The following is a 17,414-nucleotide window of genomic DNA, read 5'->3' as shown; positions in this document are numbered from 1 at the left end:
TGTGCACCTCAGCATGTGCTGAACCTGACCTGTGTTTTACACGGTCTACCACTGTGTGGCTTAGTAGCTGTTATTCCCAGCTATCTACTGTACTGTATCTACACCACTATTGTATGCTCGCTAACCTTCATTTACGTAGTGGTCCTGACTGAACTTCCGTTTATGTCTAAAATACTTGAAAAGGTTGTGTCTGTTCATCTGAGCTCCTTCTTACAGGAGAACAATATCCTCGAAGAGTTTCAGTCAGGTTTCAGGCCACATCATAGCACAGAAACTGCACTTGTGAAAGTCACAAACGACTTGTTCTTAGCTTCGGACCAAGACTGTATGTCACTATTAGTTCTACTTGACCTTAGTGCTGCATTCGACACTATAGATCACAACATTCTTCTAGATCGCTTACAAAATTACACAGGTATTCATGGACAGGATTTAAGTTGGTTTAGATCCTACCTGTCTGATCGATACCATTTTGTAGAATTAAATGGTGAATCCTCCAGTTTATTACCAGTTAATCATGGGGTCCCTCAAGGATCAGTTCTAGGACCTCTGCTTTTCTCGATATACATGCTTCCATTAGGGAACATCATTAGAAGACATGGGATTAGTTTCCACTGCTATGCTGATGATACGGTTATATATCTCATCAAAACCAGATGAAATAGCTAAAAAGTGTCCAAATTAACTCAATGCCTTAGAGAGATAAAAGACTGGATGAGCTGCAACTTTCTGTTGTTAAACTCTGATAAGACAGAAATACTACTTATAGGTCCAAAAAACAGTACACAGAAAGTCTCAAATTTAACTTCCATTTAGAGGGATGTTCTGTAACTAGTAGCTCAACAGTAAAAGACCTGGGTGTTATACTAGACAGCAACTTGTCTTTTGAAAATCATATCGCCCATACCACAAAAACAGCCTTCTTCCACCAATATTACCAAGCTGAGAAACATCCTGTCTGTATCTGATGCTGAGAAGCTAGTTCATGCATTCATGACCTCTAGACTGGACTATTGTAATGCGTTACTAGGTGGTTGTCCTGCATCTTTAATAAATAGGCTTCAATTAGTCCAAAATGCAGCTGCCAGAGTTCTCACTAGGAGGCTAATTGCTTTTGTCGTAACCCCAACATCTAATATATTCTTTAGACAGCTCTGTCACAACTGTATATTTATTGTTGCTTAGTAATGGAAGTGATGGATGAAATGTTGACTGTCATTTAACAATTATTTATAACCAGAATGTTACATCTTATTTTACAGAAAACAATAACTGGGCATGAAGATTTATCAATTTGTGAAGAACAGAAAAAGCTCGAAATGACAAAACCAGAGCAACTGATGATCAGACTGAAGCTTAATGAAAAGTACAAAGAAAAAATGAAAACATCAGATGTTCTTCAAATAACTGTATTACAAGAGCCTTGTATAGAGGAGAACTTAGTGGAAACCTTTCTACAAAGAATGCTAATGATGGACTACAGAGCAAGATACATTACAACTGAAGAGGACTCCAGCAGTTCTGAACACACTTACTTAAACACCGGAGATAAAGAAGACAACGATGACTTTGATGATTTTTTTTTGACAAAGACAGAATCTTTGGACAGTGAAACCCATAAATATCCTATTCACCCAATGGATGTCCAGATGGCCGTGTTCCACTGCTCTGATCATTTCCTAAAGCAGCTAATAGTGACTAAACTAGATCAGTGTCAGTACGCTCTGCCACTGCTGGTGCCCAATCCCTTCACCACAGAGATTGAGTTTCCTCTCTGGACTTTTCGCCAAATCAGAAAGAGTTGGAAGAGTCACTCTGCTGCAGTTAGTCAAAACCAGGCCATGTCTGAAGCTCAAACTCCAATGGTGGCTTTCTTCAGGCTCGGTGCTGTTTCTTCATCCAAGTCTCAGTTGATGAACAGCTTGATCAATGAAAATCATCACACATTCTTCCACAGACACTGTCCAGGAAGCATCAAGAACCGGCTCCTGATGGATGGAATGGTGGAGATCGCTTGGTTCTGTCCATCAGGGAAGGAAACTGATTATTTCCCTGACTGTGTGGCATTCTGTAATCTCCATGGTGATGCAGAAGCTAATAAAAAGCAAATGGAAATCCTGATTGAAATGTCCTCAGTGAATGTTGTACTTGTCTCTAATCCTGAAAAAGCAGCATATAAGGAGATAATACAGAAGCTCTTCAGAGACACCAAACCACTGATCTGTCTACTTCCTGAGGACAAATCATGTGCCACTAGATCCATGAGTGGAAATTACAGAATTGGTCTTAAAGGCAGAAATCATACAGATGTAGCCAAGAATCTCAGAACAACCATCAAAGTGTGTCTTTCAAAGTCACCATCAATTTTCAGAACTGAAGATCTGAACAAACCTGAAGTGATTACAAAAGATGAAGATGACATTGAATGCAAGATAGGGAAAAAAGCTGCACAGATGCTCATGAGCCAGTTAGAGGCATATGAAGGTTCAGAATTAAAGGAAACATTTCTGCCCTGTCAGGGGAAGTTATGGCACGACTGGTGTGAGATGAACAAAGACCTGCATCGACTTCATGGGAACAACTTAGAAATGCAGAAGTCTGAAAAACAAGAAAAAATGAAGAAAACCCGTGAAGATCAGCATAATTACAGACTCTCTGGTCTTATGGTACAGTTCACCTCCTCACTGCACGTTCTAGGAGAAAATGAAAGATTATTCTTTTTAAAATGGGTTGGGATTCTCCTGGACAAACACACCTCAGGTGATCTTTCCAAACTTCATGACCAGTACAATGAAAAGTGGAAGGCAGTTTTAGACCTAAAGAAGAAACATGACAAATCAGATCAAATGAAGCTGGAACAAAATGCGCTTGAGAAAATTTCAGAAAAACTGAATGCAGCAACTTTTGGTTTGGAACACATCCTCAGAGAGATGGGCCAAATATACGAGGCTTTTATTTCTGTACAAAAATCCAATGAACAATATAAAGGAAAAACCTTCACCTCTCTCCCTAAGCTTGCAGCAGAAGTCTTAAAATCTGGTCATCCACTAGAGCTGATGGATGGAGATGCTGCTCACGTTCCTCTGATCTGGGTTTCAGCAGTTCTAGATGAACTTGTGAAGATACTGGGGGATCAGAGGGTGTTTGTGCTGTCGGTTATGGGGATTCAGAGATCTGGGAAATCCACCATGCTGAATGCCATGTTTGGTCTCCAGTTTGCTGTCAGTGCCTCAAGGTGCACCAGAGGAGCCTTCATGCAGCTGGTCAAAGTGTCAGAGGAGATGAAGAAAGAGCTGAAGTTTGACTACATTATAGTTGTAGATACTGAAGGACTTCGAGCGCTTGAGCTTGCAGGAAAATTCACTCGTCATCATGACAATGAACTCGCCACATTCGTTGTTGGTCTCGGAAACCTGACCTTAATCAACATCTTTGGAGAGAACCCTGCTGAGATGCAGGGCATCCTTCAGATTGTTGTTCAGGCCTTTCTGAGGATGAAGAAGGTCCGACTGAATCCCAGATGCATGTTTGTCCATCAGAATGTTGGAGACATCACTGCTGGAGAGAAAAACATGGAAGGAAGGAGACGCTTACAGGAAAAACTGGATGAAATGACCAAGCTAGCTGCTAAAGAAGAAGACTGTGAAGCTGATTGTTTCAGTGATGTTATTGAATTCAATGTACAAGATGATGTGTATTATTTTGCAAAGCTCTGGGAGGGAAGTCCACCAATGGCACCACCAAACCCATCATACAGCAGAAATGTCCTGGATCTAAAGAAAGACATTTTCAAAAAAGCTACTCCATCTACTGGTATCACTCTCTCTCAGTTTAAATCACGCATTAGTGACCTTTGGAATGCATTACTCAATGAGAACTTTGTGTTTAGCTTCAAAAACACACTGGAGATTGCAGTGTACAGACAACTGGAGAATGAGTTTGGAAAATGGACCTGGACCCTCAGAAGTGCAATGTTAACAATTGAAGAAAAACTTTATAACAGAATTGAAAAACTTGAAGAAATTAAAGAACATGATCTTTATTCTTCCATGAAAAAGTCCAAGGAGGAAGTGGACAACTCAATGAAGAGATGCTTTGAAGAGGACAAAGATAAAGACATTTTAATTCAGTGGAGAGTGAGATATGAAATGAAAATCAGAGAACTTTATGAAGATCTTGTCAGAAACACCAAACAAAATGTGAATGAAGTTATACAACATCAACATACACGAGAGACTTTTGAACTACAAAGCACACAAAAAGAATACGACACCAAACTGTTCAATCTGAGCAAAGACCTCGCTCTGAAACTTAAAAGCAAAATTGAAGATGAAAAAATTCTTAAAAAAGAATTTGACAAATTGTGGGACAAATGGGTCACTGAGATGACACGAGACACACTGGAGGTGGGTGAATTTACATGCGAGACACCTCCAGAGAGAACTTTTACTTTTTGGGAAGATGCTGAACAGATTTTGTCTTTGGGTAATGATAAAGCTTTTGTGTGTAATCGAAGGTCTCTGTTAGACTACAGACATATAGACAAACTGGCAGATTATTCACCTTACGTTGCAAACCTCACAACACAGAAGTTAACTCATTACATCCCTGGCATGAATAAACTCTCTTATGAAGACAATGAGTTAGTAAGAACTCTGGTTATAGATGTGATCAAAGAAACTGATGGAATGATCAAGATGACATGCAACAAAATCACAAGATTCGGGTACAAAGACAGCTATATACAGGAAATAACAGACCTTGTCAAGAAGAGAGTTGGACAACACCACAGTGAGAAACAGAGAATTAAGATCAACAAGGAGTTCACTCTGGATCTCTGCCTTCATGTGTGTGAACTTATGAATTGCAGATTTGTGGAGCACCATAACCTATTCAGGGATGCAAATGATCCAAAAGTTTATTTGTCCAAGAAGAAAACACACTATTACAGTGTCTTTAGAAACTACTGCAAAGGAGCAACAACAACAAAAGTGTTTGGTGAACTGATCTGCAGTAACCTGAGAGAATCCATCCTGCAAGTAGTTTACAATAAATCTGCCATTGATTTGGCAACACAGATCAGATCCATCATGCCAGAGTTTAACGGCAACAGAACAAAGCTTGAGAAACACATCCTGAAAAGTCTCGCAGAAAAAGAGGACTTTAACAAGTACACAGATTACATCCATAATCCCCAAAAGCACTTCAAACATTTCATTACAGAGAAGGTTAATGAGTACATTTCTGAGAACAACACAGTTCTGAACATTTTTAAAGGAAATCTAAAAGAGAAAGTGAAGACTGTAAGAAATGCTGTTCACATTGCAACTGAAGAGGTCAAGAACAGCTGTGGTGATGCAGACATGTGGCTGAGAAGTTTCACCAGTTTACTAAAAGATAAACTGAGCTTAAAAGAAATAACCTTCACTGATCACAAAGAAATTACATACTTTGAATTTCTACAGCAGCTTGTTAGTGATGGTCTCACTGACATGATGTCAGAGCTAGACAAAAGCTTTAAAGATGTAAAAGACATCAAAATTGAGAAGTTCAGGAAGAAGCCAGATGAGCTTCTGATTGAACATCTCTGTAAATGCTGCTGGGTTCAGTGTCCATTCTGTCAAGCCACCTGCACCAACACAGTAGAGGATCATGACGGAGATCACAGTGTCCCCTTCCACAGGGTAGATGGTATAAGTGGGATGTTTTTCAATAGCACAACTAATCTCCGCTCTACTGTCTGCACAACAATGGTGCAAAGTTATGAATGTTTCTACCCACATGGTAGTGAAGATGTGTGTATTCCATACAAATCATACAGAACAGCAGGAGGAGTCTATGCAACCTGGAGCATCGCCCCAGACATTTCACAGCTCGCATACTGGAAATGGTTTGTGTGCAGATTCCAGAAAGACCTGGAAAAGTACTATGATAAAACATTTCAGGGTTATGGTGAGATCCCCAAAGACTGGAGACGCTTCAATAAAGAACAAGCTATTGAGAGTTTGGATCATTATATCTGATGAAAGACAACTCTTCTAAACATAAGAATAAAGAATAAAATAGCAACAGCAACTAGAATAAACAGCAACTTAATAACAGAAATGACAAAAAATATAATAAGGAAACATTTATTAGATTCTATTCTATTAGAATAATCACTATATACTTTCTCTCTCTCTCTCTCTCTCTCTCTCTCTCTCTCTCTCTCACACACACACACACACACAGTGTTACCTTTATACACAGTCTTTTTTTTCTCCTTCTTGACATTAAAAAATGAATAAAGTTATCAGTAGAAATATTAGTCCTACAATGTGCTTGACAATCAGATTCGTTCTTTGTTCATGTTTGAAGCATAATAATAACAGAATATTAAAACAAATTTTATGTCTCTGTGCAGAAAGACAATCATTTATTCATCAGTGGAACATAGAGAGAAAGTAATAGACCTGCTTCAAGTGTAGGGACAAACGCAGTTTTAGGACAAACGCAGCTGGTGGCGGGGATCAAACGCAAATCTGCACTGATCTCCTGCATTTAGCAGATCAGACTCATTTGCAAGATTTGGTGCATGCACTGCTTTTATTAAACATACATGAAACAAAAATACATGGAAACATAACCTGGATAACCCGGCGTCCCATCACAAATAATGACTGACAATCATGACAGACATAGAGCTGCGCATCAAGGGAAACTAGGAACAGGTGGTAAAAGTAAAGGGTAAAGTAAAGGGTAAAGTAAAGTAAAGGGTAAAGTAAAGTAAGGATGCCTGAAGCTAAACAATTAAAATAAATGAAAACCAATTCCCTGACTCCCTTCCTTACCACAAAACAGGAGAAACTGGGATATAAAATGGCACCCAGCTCCCTATAACCTCCAAAAAAGATAAATAATTATAAAAACAAATAAGAAACCCTTAAGGCAGAACATCTATCTTAAGGTAGTAACATTATTAATTAGCACATTCAACAACACTATTTAAACACAAATCTACTCATGTGCATGTTCAACTCTATCAGACAGAAACATTAATTAAACACTTGACTAATTTAACTAACCAAAACACCATTGTGAACATTTACTCACAAGTGCTCTCTGTAAACATCAGTCCCTTCAAATTTCTTTGACAAAATTTTGCTTAATCTGTTAAAGAATACTGTTCACCTTTTTTTTTAGACACTTCCATATCACAACATAATCATTATATCTAGTCGGCCGTATTACTGCCCTGCCACTTCTTGTGTGGGGAGTTGGATGTTCAGCCATTCTCACCGGAGAGTTCTCAGGTGTTCATCAGGATCAACACCTTTGCACAGACTTGGGTATATCTCTCTCAAGTGGTGTCGATTCCTCCTGAACGTTTTTCCAGCTGGTGTTTGCATTGTGTAAGACCGGGGTTCATCTCTCTGGTGCACCACAACAGAAGGCCTCCATCCATATCTGGTCTGCATATGTACTGTGGACCCTGGAACCAGCACAGGTAGTGTCTTGGCATGTGGGTTGTACCGATGCCACATACGAGATTGCAAATCCACCAGCCTTTTGTGTACATGTTGTGGGTTTGACTGTTGAAGCGCAGCGCTAGAGCATGGGAGTGTGCTCCTCAGGACTCTGCCCATTAACATTTGTGCAGGGGATTCATTCAGGCATTTTTTTGAGGATTGCAATAGCCTCTGAATGCTATAAGCACGTCTTCCATCGTCTCGTTCTCTTCATCAATGAGAGAGATGTTGAATATGTTCACTTCTAATGCCTCTTCTCCAATTGTGTGAAGCAGAATGGCAAGTTTGACTTTCACTTCTCTTCTTTAGCACTCGCGCCTTTTGTTTTTAGCTGGCATGCAATCACCTGTGTCTTACTGCATGTAATGAAGCCCCAAAGGCAGAATGTGTGGGATCCATATACAGATTTAATGGAAAATCCAGTGACAACAAATCCATAACAGAATCCAAAAGGTACAGTCAAAAAACATTCACATCCATAGAAGCAAAACACACAGGCAAACAAATCCGAAAGTAAGTGAGAAAGAGAAACAAGCAGACTCGTACACAGTCACACAAACAATGGTAACATAGCAAGGCTCTGTATAGACACAATGGAACAATACTTCTCACCAGCATTAGTGTGCATGTTGATTAAATGTCCATAGAAACTGGAAAAACAATCTTGAAGTGGGTCAAAACTCGGTTTGGATTAATTTAACATATTTGAAGCAGAACATGGTTAGGTGTCATTCCATCCAGATCATGATTAATTCTTCGTCAACTGTTTGTTCTTGTACAAGAGAAGACTTGCCTTAAAATAAGAATCAACTTTTCCCACACCGCACCATGATGTGAAGCTGCTGGAGGATGAAGGAACACTGGATACCTTTCAGGAGCATAAAATGGATTCATAATAATAAAAAAAAAATCAATAACTTTCCTGTAATACACTGTACTGTCACCAGATTCAACTCACACCACTGATGTCCTGATAGTTATACTACAACACTTATTTTGGGAAATGTCTTTTTGTTTTATTTTTATGATTTTCATAATAAATACAAATCAATAAAATGATGAAAAATCAACAAAAAGACATTTCTCCCAAATAAGTGTTGTAGTATATCTATCAGGACATCAATGACGTGTGAACTAAGTTTGGTGACTATATTACAGTAAAGTTATTGACTGTTTTTTTGTATTCGCTTTTCGGGTTTTGCACTTTGCAGACGGTCCCTTGGAATCTGTCTCTTAGGTGTTCGCACATAGAGACTTATGTATTTTGTCCAACGTGGAGGAAAGCTGATATTGAGGAAATTGGGTTGTAACTGGTTGTAGCTGCCTCTCTATATTACTACGATAAAAAAGAGGTGTTATTTGTGTAGTAACAGCGTTTAGCTCAGGAGTTATTGACTCGGGAGACTCTAATCTGTGAATATGAGGCCAACTTTACTTAAGTCAAACATTGTCGGATTTCCTAATTGTCAAAAACTAATGGGTAACTAGCATCGATTAGCTGTGGTCGTTAACCAAGGACTAAAACAAACCAACGCATAAAACACATTCTCACTTGTGAAAAGTAATCCCTTGCTGTCTGGTTTTCATATTTCTTTCGTTTGAGAACATCCAAACGCAGCACAGAAGTCCGGCATCATCTATGCATTTGAAGTACAACAGCACTGTACAAAGATGGCCACACACACACACACACACACACACACACACACACACACACACACACACACACACAAACACACACACACACACACACACACACACACACACACACACACACACACACACACACACACACACACACACACACACACACACACACACAGCTTCGTTATCTGATTCAAAGGTTCCAAATTGTGCACGCCAAGCGGTGGCGCGCCCTCGTGTGTTGTATTGGAGTATTACATAATCTAATATTGCATAGCGAGTTTAGAGCTTATTGTTGCGAGTTGTCAGTGGAGAATGTTACAATTCAATTCAAGTTAATTTGTATAGCGTATGGGCTTTGTCTCAAAGCAGCTTTACAGAACATAAACATAGAACAGAAGGTAAACATAAGGTGAAATATAGAGAATTAATATAGAAAGAAAATCAAGATATATATAGGTCACAGTGTGTATGTATGTAAGTATGTATGTATGTATGTATGTATGTATGTATGTATGTATGTATGTATGTATGTATGTATCCCCAATGAGCAAGTCTGAGGTGACTCAGGCAGCGGTGGCAAGGAAAAACTCCCTTATATTGGTAAAGGAAGAAACCTTGAGAGGAACCAGACTCAAAAGGGAACCCGTCCTCATATGGGTGACACTAGAGGGTGTGATTACAAATATACAGTCAAACAAATGTTGAATTGGTGTAAAGATCACATGGAGTTCAGATCTCCAAAAAGAAATGTGGGAATTTTTTCATTTGATTTTGCCCAATAGGGTGGATATATATGGTTTTGTTGTGAAGCCTATATTCATAAGTTAAATCTCACTCATCATTGGGCAATTATACGATTCAGTGTAACATTTCATGTCGTATATTTTGTCATATATATTTATTGGATAGTAGTAATAAGTCTTTTGTGCACCGCTTAATACCATGATCTTTTTTAAATGGTCTTTTAAACGTTTGAGACAAGGTCTATCCTTAATCTGTTTTTAGGTCCAGTGTTTGATTTGCTCCCAGCAGCTGGCCTATAATAATACATCATCCATGTTGAGGCATTTTCGTGCAAAGCATGACGGTGCCAGATCCTCTGTCCAAGATGTAGCCAACAGCCAAGGTTAAAGCCTGTTTTTAATTTTATTCAATTGTTTCTGTTTTAATTATTAGAATAATTAAGTGGTTTAAAAGTGCTGCTGTTATTTTATTATTGTCAAAATAGGAACTCTCTCTCTCTCTCTATCTCTATCTCTTAATTTCATTATTGGCATTGGCATGACAAAAACTGTACATTTGTATTACCAAAGCATTACAAATAATACAAAAAGTTATTTTTTATTACATTTTTGTTTGGAGTTACCATGCATATGCAATGGAACATGCTTTGGTCATGTATTTAATATGTTGATTCATTTGTTTATTAATCTATCCTTAATTTGTCAATCCATTAATTTTTGCTTCTAAAATGAAAACGTTGTTTGGTTGTGGAACATTTTGTGATAGCGTTTTCACCAGCAGAGGTCCCCATCGAGCTCTGATTGGAAAAGCTTCGAGTAATGAACCTTTTTCTGATACAATTGGGTTGAAAGCTTCACTGCTTCAAGAAAGCTTCACTTCGCCATCACTATATTTTTGTGCTTAAAAGTACAATTTTCCCACTAAAAATAAGCTACTTACTAAACCAGTATTTATTCCTAACACTTTCATTATACGCGCCACTTGTGCTACACTGGTGGAAGGGACAATAATAATAATAATAAAAAAAGTTACATCCGGTTTACAGCGTCAAAATAAAAGCTCCTGCTAACCTTAGAAGGCTAACTCATGTTGAAATAACAAGATTTCCATCATGTTTATATGTAATTAGATCAATAGATATTTTATGTATATATAAAATATAAATAGAAATTACAGATGATCCCAAATGTATTTAAATTCATATTTATTTATTAGCCTAGTCAACATTCTTTGCTATTAAAAATATAGCCCATTTCCTACCATTACAAACTGATAACTAAATGATTAGTTGACAACAAATGTGTTACTGTTAGTCATACTGTTAGTCATACACATTATTGGCAGAAGTATACAGACGAATATATCTGAAAATCTCTCTGCTCATATTTATCTTAACTGGACCTTTTTTATTTTATTTTTTTTTATTGCAAATTCAAAGATGAATTTTATGATACATAAAATTTGATAAATTTTGATAAATTGATACATTTTATGTATCAACAATATATCCAACATTAATTGAACAGATGTATGAGAATAGAAAGAAAAAAAATAGGCATAAATATAGCAAGTAAAGAAAAGAGGGTACGAGAAAAAAAAAAAGACTGTGTTGATCACGTTACATGAAAGATCTCATCATATCTCTTCAAAAAAGAAATATATTTTTTGTTATCAATTACTCTCAGTGATTTAATTAAATGTTCTACTACACATAAGAACTCTATAAAAGTAGGTATTTTCTTAAGAAAGCTTTGTTTGTAAAAATAGAACTTTGCCACGAGGATAAGAAAGTTAACAGTTGATTCTAAAGATTTGTTTTGGTTTTCAAAGAAACAAACAATATCCTTAATGTAGAAAACACCATTCATGTTAAGTTTAGAAAAACAATAGAGACTCAAATATTTCCAGAAGAGTGAAGAAACATTACATGAGAAAAATAAGTGACAAATATCTTCACTTTCTTTTTTACAAAAGGTACATATATCAGCTACATCACAAAATTTAGATAAAGCGGCATTACAAGGGTATATATTATGCAAAATTTTGAAGTGCACTTCTTTCACTTTATTCGGTATACAGTATTTATATGGTAATAACCATGTTTTCCTCCATTTAATGTTATCAATTTTAGAACTCCAAAAAAATTTTCCTTTTGGAGATATTGAGTTTCGAGATTGAAAAAGTTGACGAATACATTTATTATTACAATCTTTACTTAAAAGTGAGACACCTCCCAAAAATAACTGTGAAAGTTGTTTTGTGCATGACTCATGGGTAAGGGAAGCTTTCATTAGAAATATTAATCCATCAGGAATTGCCTTAATAACAGAGTTAAATTCTTTAAATGGAACAGGACAATGATGGATGTTCATAAAGCTTTCATAAGATAATAAATCACCAGAATTATGTTTCTATTAAACCATTTCTCAAAAAAGATTGATCTGTTTCTAATCTTAATATCCAAATTATTCCATGAGATGGTTTTGTGGGGTGAAAAGTTGTGGTTGTAAGCCAGTTTCCAGGCTAACAATGCTTGTTGATGAAATCTAGCCAGTTTAATAGGCAATTTACCAGTGGAGTAATTGCATTTCATCAAAAAAGAAAGGCCACCTACCCTCTCAAATATATTATTAGGAATAAAATACCACAAAGAATCTGACCCAAGCAAACATCTTTTTAACCAATTAATTTTAAATGTATTGTTAGTATCATCAAAATGCAGGACTTCGAGACCCCCATCACTCCTTTTGTTTGCTAAAACATATTTCTTCAACTTGTGTGACTTATTGCTCCAAATGAAATCAAGAAAAATCTTATCTATATTTTTGGAGGTGTGATTATCTACAGCTAAAGACAGGGAAGGGTACACAAACCTGGATAATCCTTCTGTTTTGGACAAGAAAACTCTGCCTAAAATTGATAAATCTCTTTGGAGCCAATTATTAAAAATATATTTTGCTTTCAATAACCGTTGAGAAAAATTCAGAGATTGTCTACTAATTAAATGTTTTGTTATATGAATTCCCAAATATTTCACTTCATTTTTAATTGGTATATTTTCAATTTCAGTTTCCACAGTGTCAAACAAGCAAATAATTTCACACTTAGATAAATTAAGTTTGAGCCCAGAAGCGTTAGAGAAGGCATTGATTGTAGTTAAAACTGGAGAAACTTGCTCTTTATCTTTCAAAAATAAAGTAGTATCATCTGCTAGCTGTGAGATTCGAATCTCTCTATTAAAGATATCAAGGCCAGCAAAGTTATTATTGTGCAAAATATCTATGGATAGTGTTTCAACAACAAATAAAAATAAAAAGGGGCTCAAAGGGCAACCTTGACGTATTCCGTGAAGGACAGGAAACCTTGGTGATGTACGTGAATTTAAAATGATACAACTATCTATCTCTTTGTACAGCATTTGAACAATATTTATGAGTTTAGAAGGAAATCCAAAAGCCCCTAAAGAGTCTATAAGGAATTGATGCTTTACAGTATCGAAGGCCTTATAAAAATCGAGGAATAAGATAATTGCATCAGACTTGATTTCATCTCTGTAATCAATAAGATCCAGAACAAGTCGAGTATTACAACTAATATGACGACCTTTCATAAATCCAGTCTGTGTCTCATTAATGACATAATGTAAATGCTGTTTTAATCTATTGGCAAATATGGATGCAATTAATTTATAGTCAAAATTAAGAAGAGTGATAGGGCGCCAGTTATCAATTATAGTTACATCTATATCTGGTTTGGGAATGAGAGATATCACCCTTGTTGCATAGTAGGAGTCACTGTACCATTTTTTATACATTCTTGAAGCATTAAGAAGAAAGGTTCTAAAGTAAGGCCATCAGAGCCAGGCGACCTCCTCTTTTTCATTGATTTCATTGCATCTCTCATTTCATTTAAAGAAACAGTAGCCTCACATGACAACTTAAATTCGTCACTTATTTGAGGTATATAGTTCTTAATCTGTTGTAGGTATAACATACTTTGGTTTGCCTGTAAATCAGGGGAGTACAGGTTCCTATAAAAATTAGTAACAAATTCCTCAATTTCTTCAGGGTTTTTAGAAACTTAATTGTTAATTTTTAATGCAGAGATGCTTTTCCTTTTAAAATTCCTCTTTTCAAGTGAGAAGAAGCTCGTATTTTTTACTCCTTCCTCAAGCCATCTCGCTCTAGATCTAACAAAGGCACCCTTAACTATTTCTAAATATATATTGTCTAATTCCAATTGCAAAGTTTTTAACAACTAATCTCTGTAACAGAAAGATTCTCTTTTTTGATTAAGGTATTTATTTTAATTAGCAAGTCCGCTTCTCTATCAGCATTAAGCACTTTTAAGGTTTTAGATCTATTTATTGCTATTAATCTTGCTTTATATTTAAAATATTCCCATTTAGCACCATGAGACTCAAATTCATTATTTGAAAAAAATTCCATTAACTAATCCCTTGATTTGATCATTAAAATTTTTATCTTTTAGCAGATTATTATTCAATTTCCAGTAACCACGTACAGTACTCTCCCTTTGTTTAGTCTGCAAAATCAGCTTAATTACTAAGTGGTCAGAAAATGGAGCATATTGGTGACTGACATCAAACACATATTGCAGAAACTGTTGAGAAATAAAAAAAAAATCTATTCTAGATTTAGAAGACAACAAATTATTACTCCAAGTATATTCAGTTACATCAGGGTGATAATAGCGCCATGCATCTGTAATATGAAAAAAATCACAGAGTACAGATAATATTATTAGTGAGGCTCATCTTAGGAGGAAATCTGTCAACTGAGTTATCTAATACATCATTAAAATCTCCAGCAATAATAATAAAAGCTCGTTGATATTTACTTTTCAAAGCTTCAATATTCCTCTGTAATAAGAAAATAAGAGACTTGTTGGCAGATTTTAAGTTGTGGCCATATATATTACATATTATAAAAGTAGCATTGTCAAGTTTAGTGACCAGAATAACCCATCTTCCTTCCATAGAGATCAACGATTCAACAATATCTCCTTTAAATTTGTTAATCAAAGTGAGAACCCCTGCGGAGTGGTTAGATCCGTGACTAAAGTAGGCCTTGTCACCCCATTGTGATTTCCAAAAGCGAACATCACCCTCACAGGAATGAGTTTCTTGTAACAGTATTAAGTCAGCATTCATTCTTCTACAGTATAAGAATAATGCTTTTCTTTTAGTGAGATCTCTCAAGCCACGAGTGTTTAACGATAAAATACTCAAAGAGTTAAACTCCAAGTCTTGCATAAGAGAAAGAAAAAAGAAAAAATAGAGAACGAACAAAAACAGTAAAGAGTAACTTGACTAAGAACACAAGAACACAAAAAGGTTTTAAACTTACCGCTGTAAAACTGCGTTGACAAAGAGGTAGTTGTAGCTAACACATACCCTATAACTTAGGCAAAAGTGCAACTGTATGAGTGAGCATAACTTATTTGTGATAAAGGAACCATAACAAAGTAGAAAACTTTCACGTTGCCCCATAAATCGGTCTGCATATAGAAATTGTTTGTCAATGCACAGTTCAGGAGCCAAGTTCAACTTCAGATGCTCCATGAAGACTGTAAATAAGATATCAGTATAAAATAAAATAAGAAATTGTCCGAACATAAATTAAACGTTCAAAAGGAATACTCTTTAAAGGTTATTTATAAATGAAAGACTGACCAAGAGCAACTCGTGAAGAGAAACTGTACATGCATAATTCTTTAGAAAAATTCAAAATAAGTTGTTCCATGAAGGTAATCTGCGAATATAGAACAATACGTTGTCCATCTCAAGGGCAATGTTCGAGTTTTTTTCCAGCGACAAAAGCATGGGGACCCTTCCACGAAACCTTCTTCCCCTCCTCACGAGCCTTCTTAACCAATGGCCATAATTTGGCTCTAGCCTCAACATCTTGTTTTGTTCAACGCCTCCTTGATCCGAAGCTTGTTTTCTTTTAGATAGCGCGAGTCTTTCGCAGCCCTCCATACCATATCTCTGTAGGTACGCATGGTAAAACGCATGATGATGTTACGAGGCGCTCCGTCGGATCTCCTTAACCCCAGGCGGTGTACAACATCAACTACATCATCCAACTTGTTCTGGATACTAGGGACCATCTTCTTTAGGACATCGATTGTCACGCCTCTCGCATCTTCTCCGTCGCGCTCTGGGACCCCCTGTAGCTTGAGATTCCAGCTACGTGAGTACCGTTGCATTTCATCGAAACTTTCCTTCAGACTTACATTTTCAACTCGCAAATCTTTAATCTCCTTTTCAAGTTGAACGATCTTGACAGCGTGCATCTTGACCTCTCCACTCATGTGGGAGACTTTTTCAGATAGTTTGTCGAGTTTACCGCAAGAAACGGCAACTGTTTTATCAATGGAGATCACCTTGTCGTGTGTTTCATCTACTTTAGCAGTTATCTTCTAAATCGCGTCAAATAATGTAGATAAGGAGACTTCGTTCATGCCTTTTGAACTCACAAGATTCTTGGATGGAGTAGAGCAAATAGGCCTCGCAAGAACCTCTTCATTGGCACCGATTTCTGTCTCAAGATTAATATTAATATTCTCCATGTCGACTGACTCCGTGCAACATTCGTCCATAAGGTGTCCAGCTAGTATAGCGCTTTCATGAAGGGACTGATTTTTCCTTTTTTTGCCCATAATATCACGTCAAAAAGTGCAAGTATTGCCAGAAAAATATCGAAAAAGCATATATTTTCTAAGTTGTAACTTTACATATTCAAATCTAAGTTTGTTAGCTACAAACTCCTCAAACTACGTAGACGACTCTAAAACGTGACCATTCACACCGCTGCCATCTTGGCTCCCCGATTATCTTAACTGGACCTAAGAGACAAACACTGTTCCAGCATGACAGTGTCCCTGTACACAAAGCCCATGAGCTCCATAAAGACACGGTGTGGAGGTTAATGTTAGAAGAACTAGAGTGTCCTGCACAGAGCGCGGATTCTGACATTCTGACTCAACCCCACTGAACACCATTGGGATGAACTGGAACTTGTTCTTGACTGCTCTTGTAGCCACACTCCAACATCTAGTGGGAAGCTTCCCAAAAGCAAAAAAAAGAGTGGAGCTTCATATAACTGTGAAGAAGGAATAAATCTGGAATGAGATCAAGAATGGATCAAGAATATGAGTGTGATGATCATACTTTTGACCATACAGTGTAATTGGATATAAAGGATATAACATTTATAGCTCTGGAAATAAAAGTGGGATGTATGGATGATGTACAAATTGACACTTCTTCTACATTTGTACTTTACAGTTCAGTCAAATGCGGTTTGGGATGGAAAATTAATACTGACAACAAGATTAGTTTACTGTAAAACATTCTTTAACTAAAACCTTAACCAAAACGATTGGCTGATACACCAAATGATTGACAGTCTGCCTATTTGACGTTCCCACTGGTTGAAAGTTGAAGTTCTACATACAGGCTGCATCCCAAATAAGCAAAGGTGGTGTAAC

At 36.8% G+C, this 17,414-nt stretch overlaps 1 protein-coding gene across 1 annotated transcript; it reads left to right on the top strand.

The window, feature by feature from the left end:
• The first annotated feature begins 1,126 nt into the window (after nucleotides 1-1,126).
• Nucleotides 1,127-6,316, top strand: LOC125140677 (interferon-induced very large GTPase 1-like). Its single transcript, XM_047809834.1, has one exon. The coding sequence runs from the start codon at nucleotides 1,242-1,244 to the stop codon at nucleotides 6,021-6,023; it is 4,782 nt and encodes a 1,593-aa protein (XP_047665790.1). The 5' UTR covers nucleotides 1,127-1,241; the 3' UTR covers nucleotides 6,024-6,316.
• The last annotated feature ends 11,098 nt before the right edge of the window (nucleotides 6,317-17,414 follow it).

Source organism: Tachysurus fulvidraco, unplaced genomic scaffold, assembly GCF_022655615.1.
Source record: "Tachysurus fulvidraco isolate hzauxx_2018 unplaced genomic scaffold, HZAU_PFXX_2.0 HiC_scaffold_51_np12, whole genome shotgun sequence".
Taxonomy (NCBI): domain Eukaryota; kingdom Metazoa; phylum Chordata; class Actinopteri; order Siluriformes; family Bagridae; genus Tachysurus; species Tachysurus fulvidraco.
The sequence above is the reverse complement of the archived record's forward strand: the minus strand, read 5'-3'. Positions and strand labels throughout refer to the sequence as shown.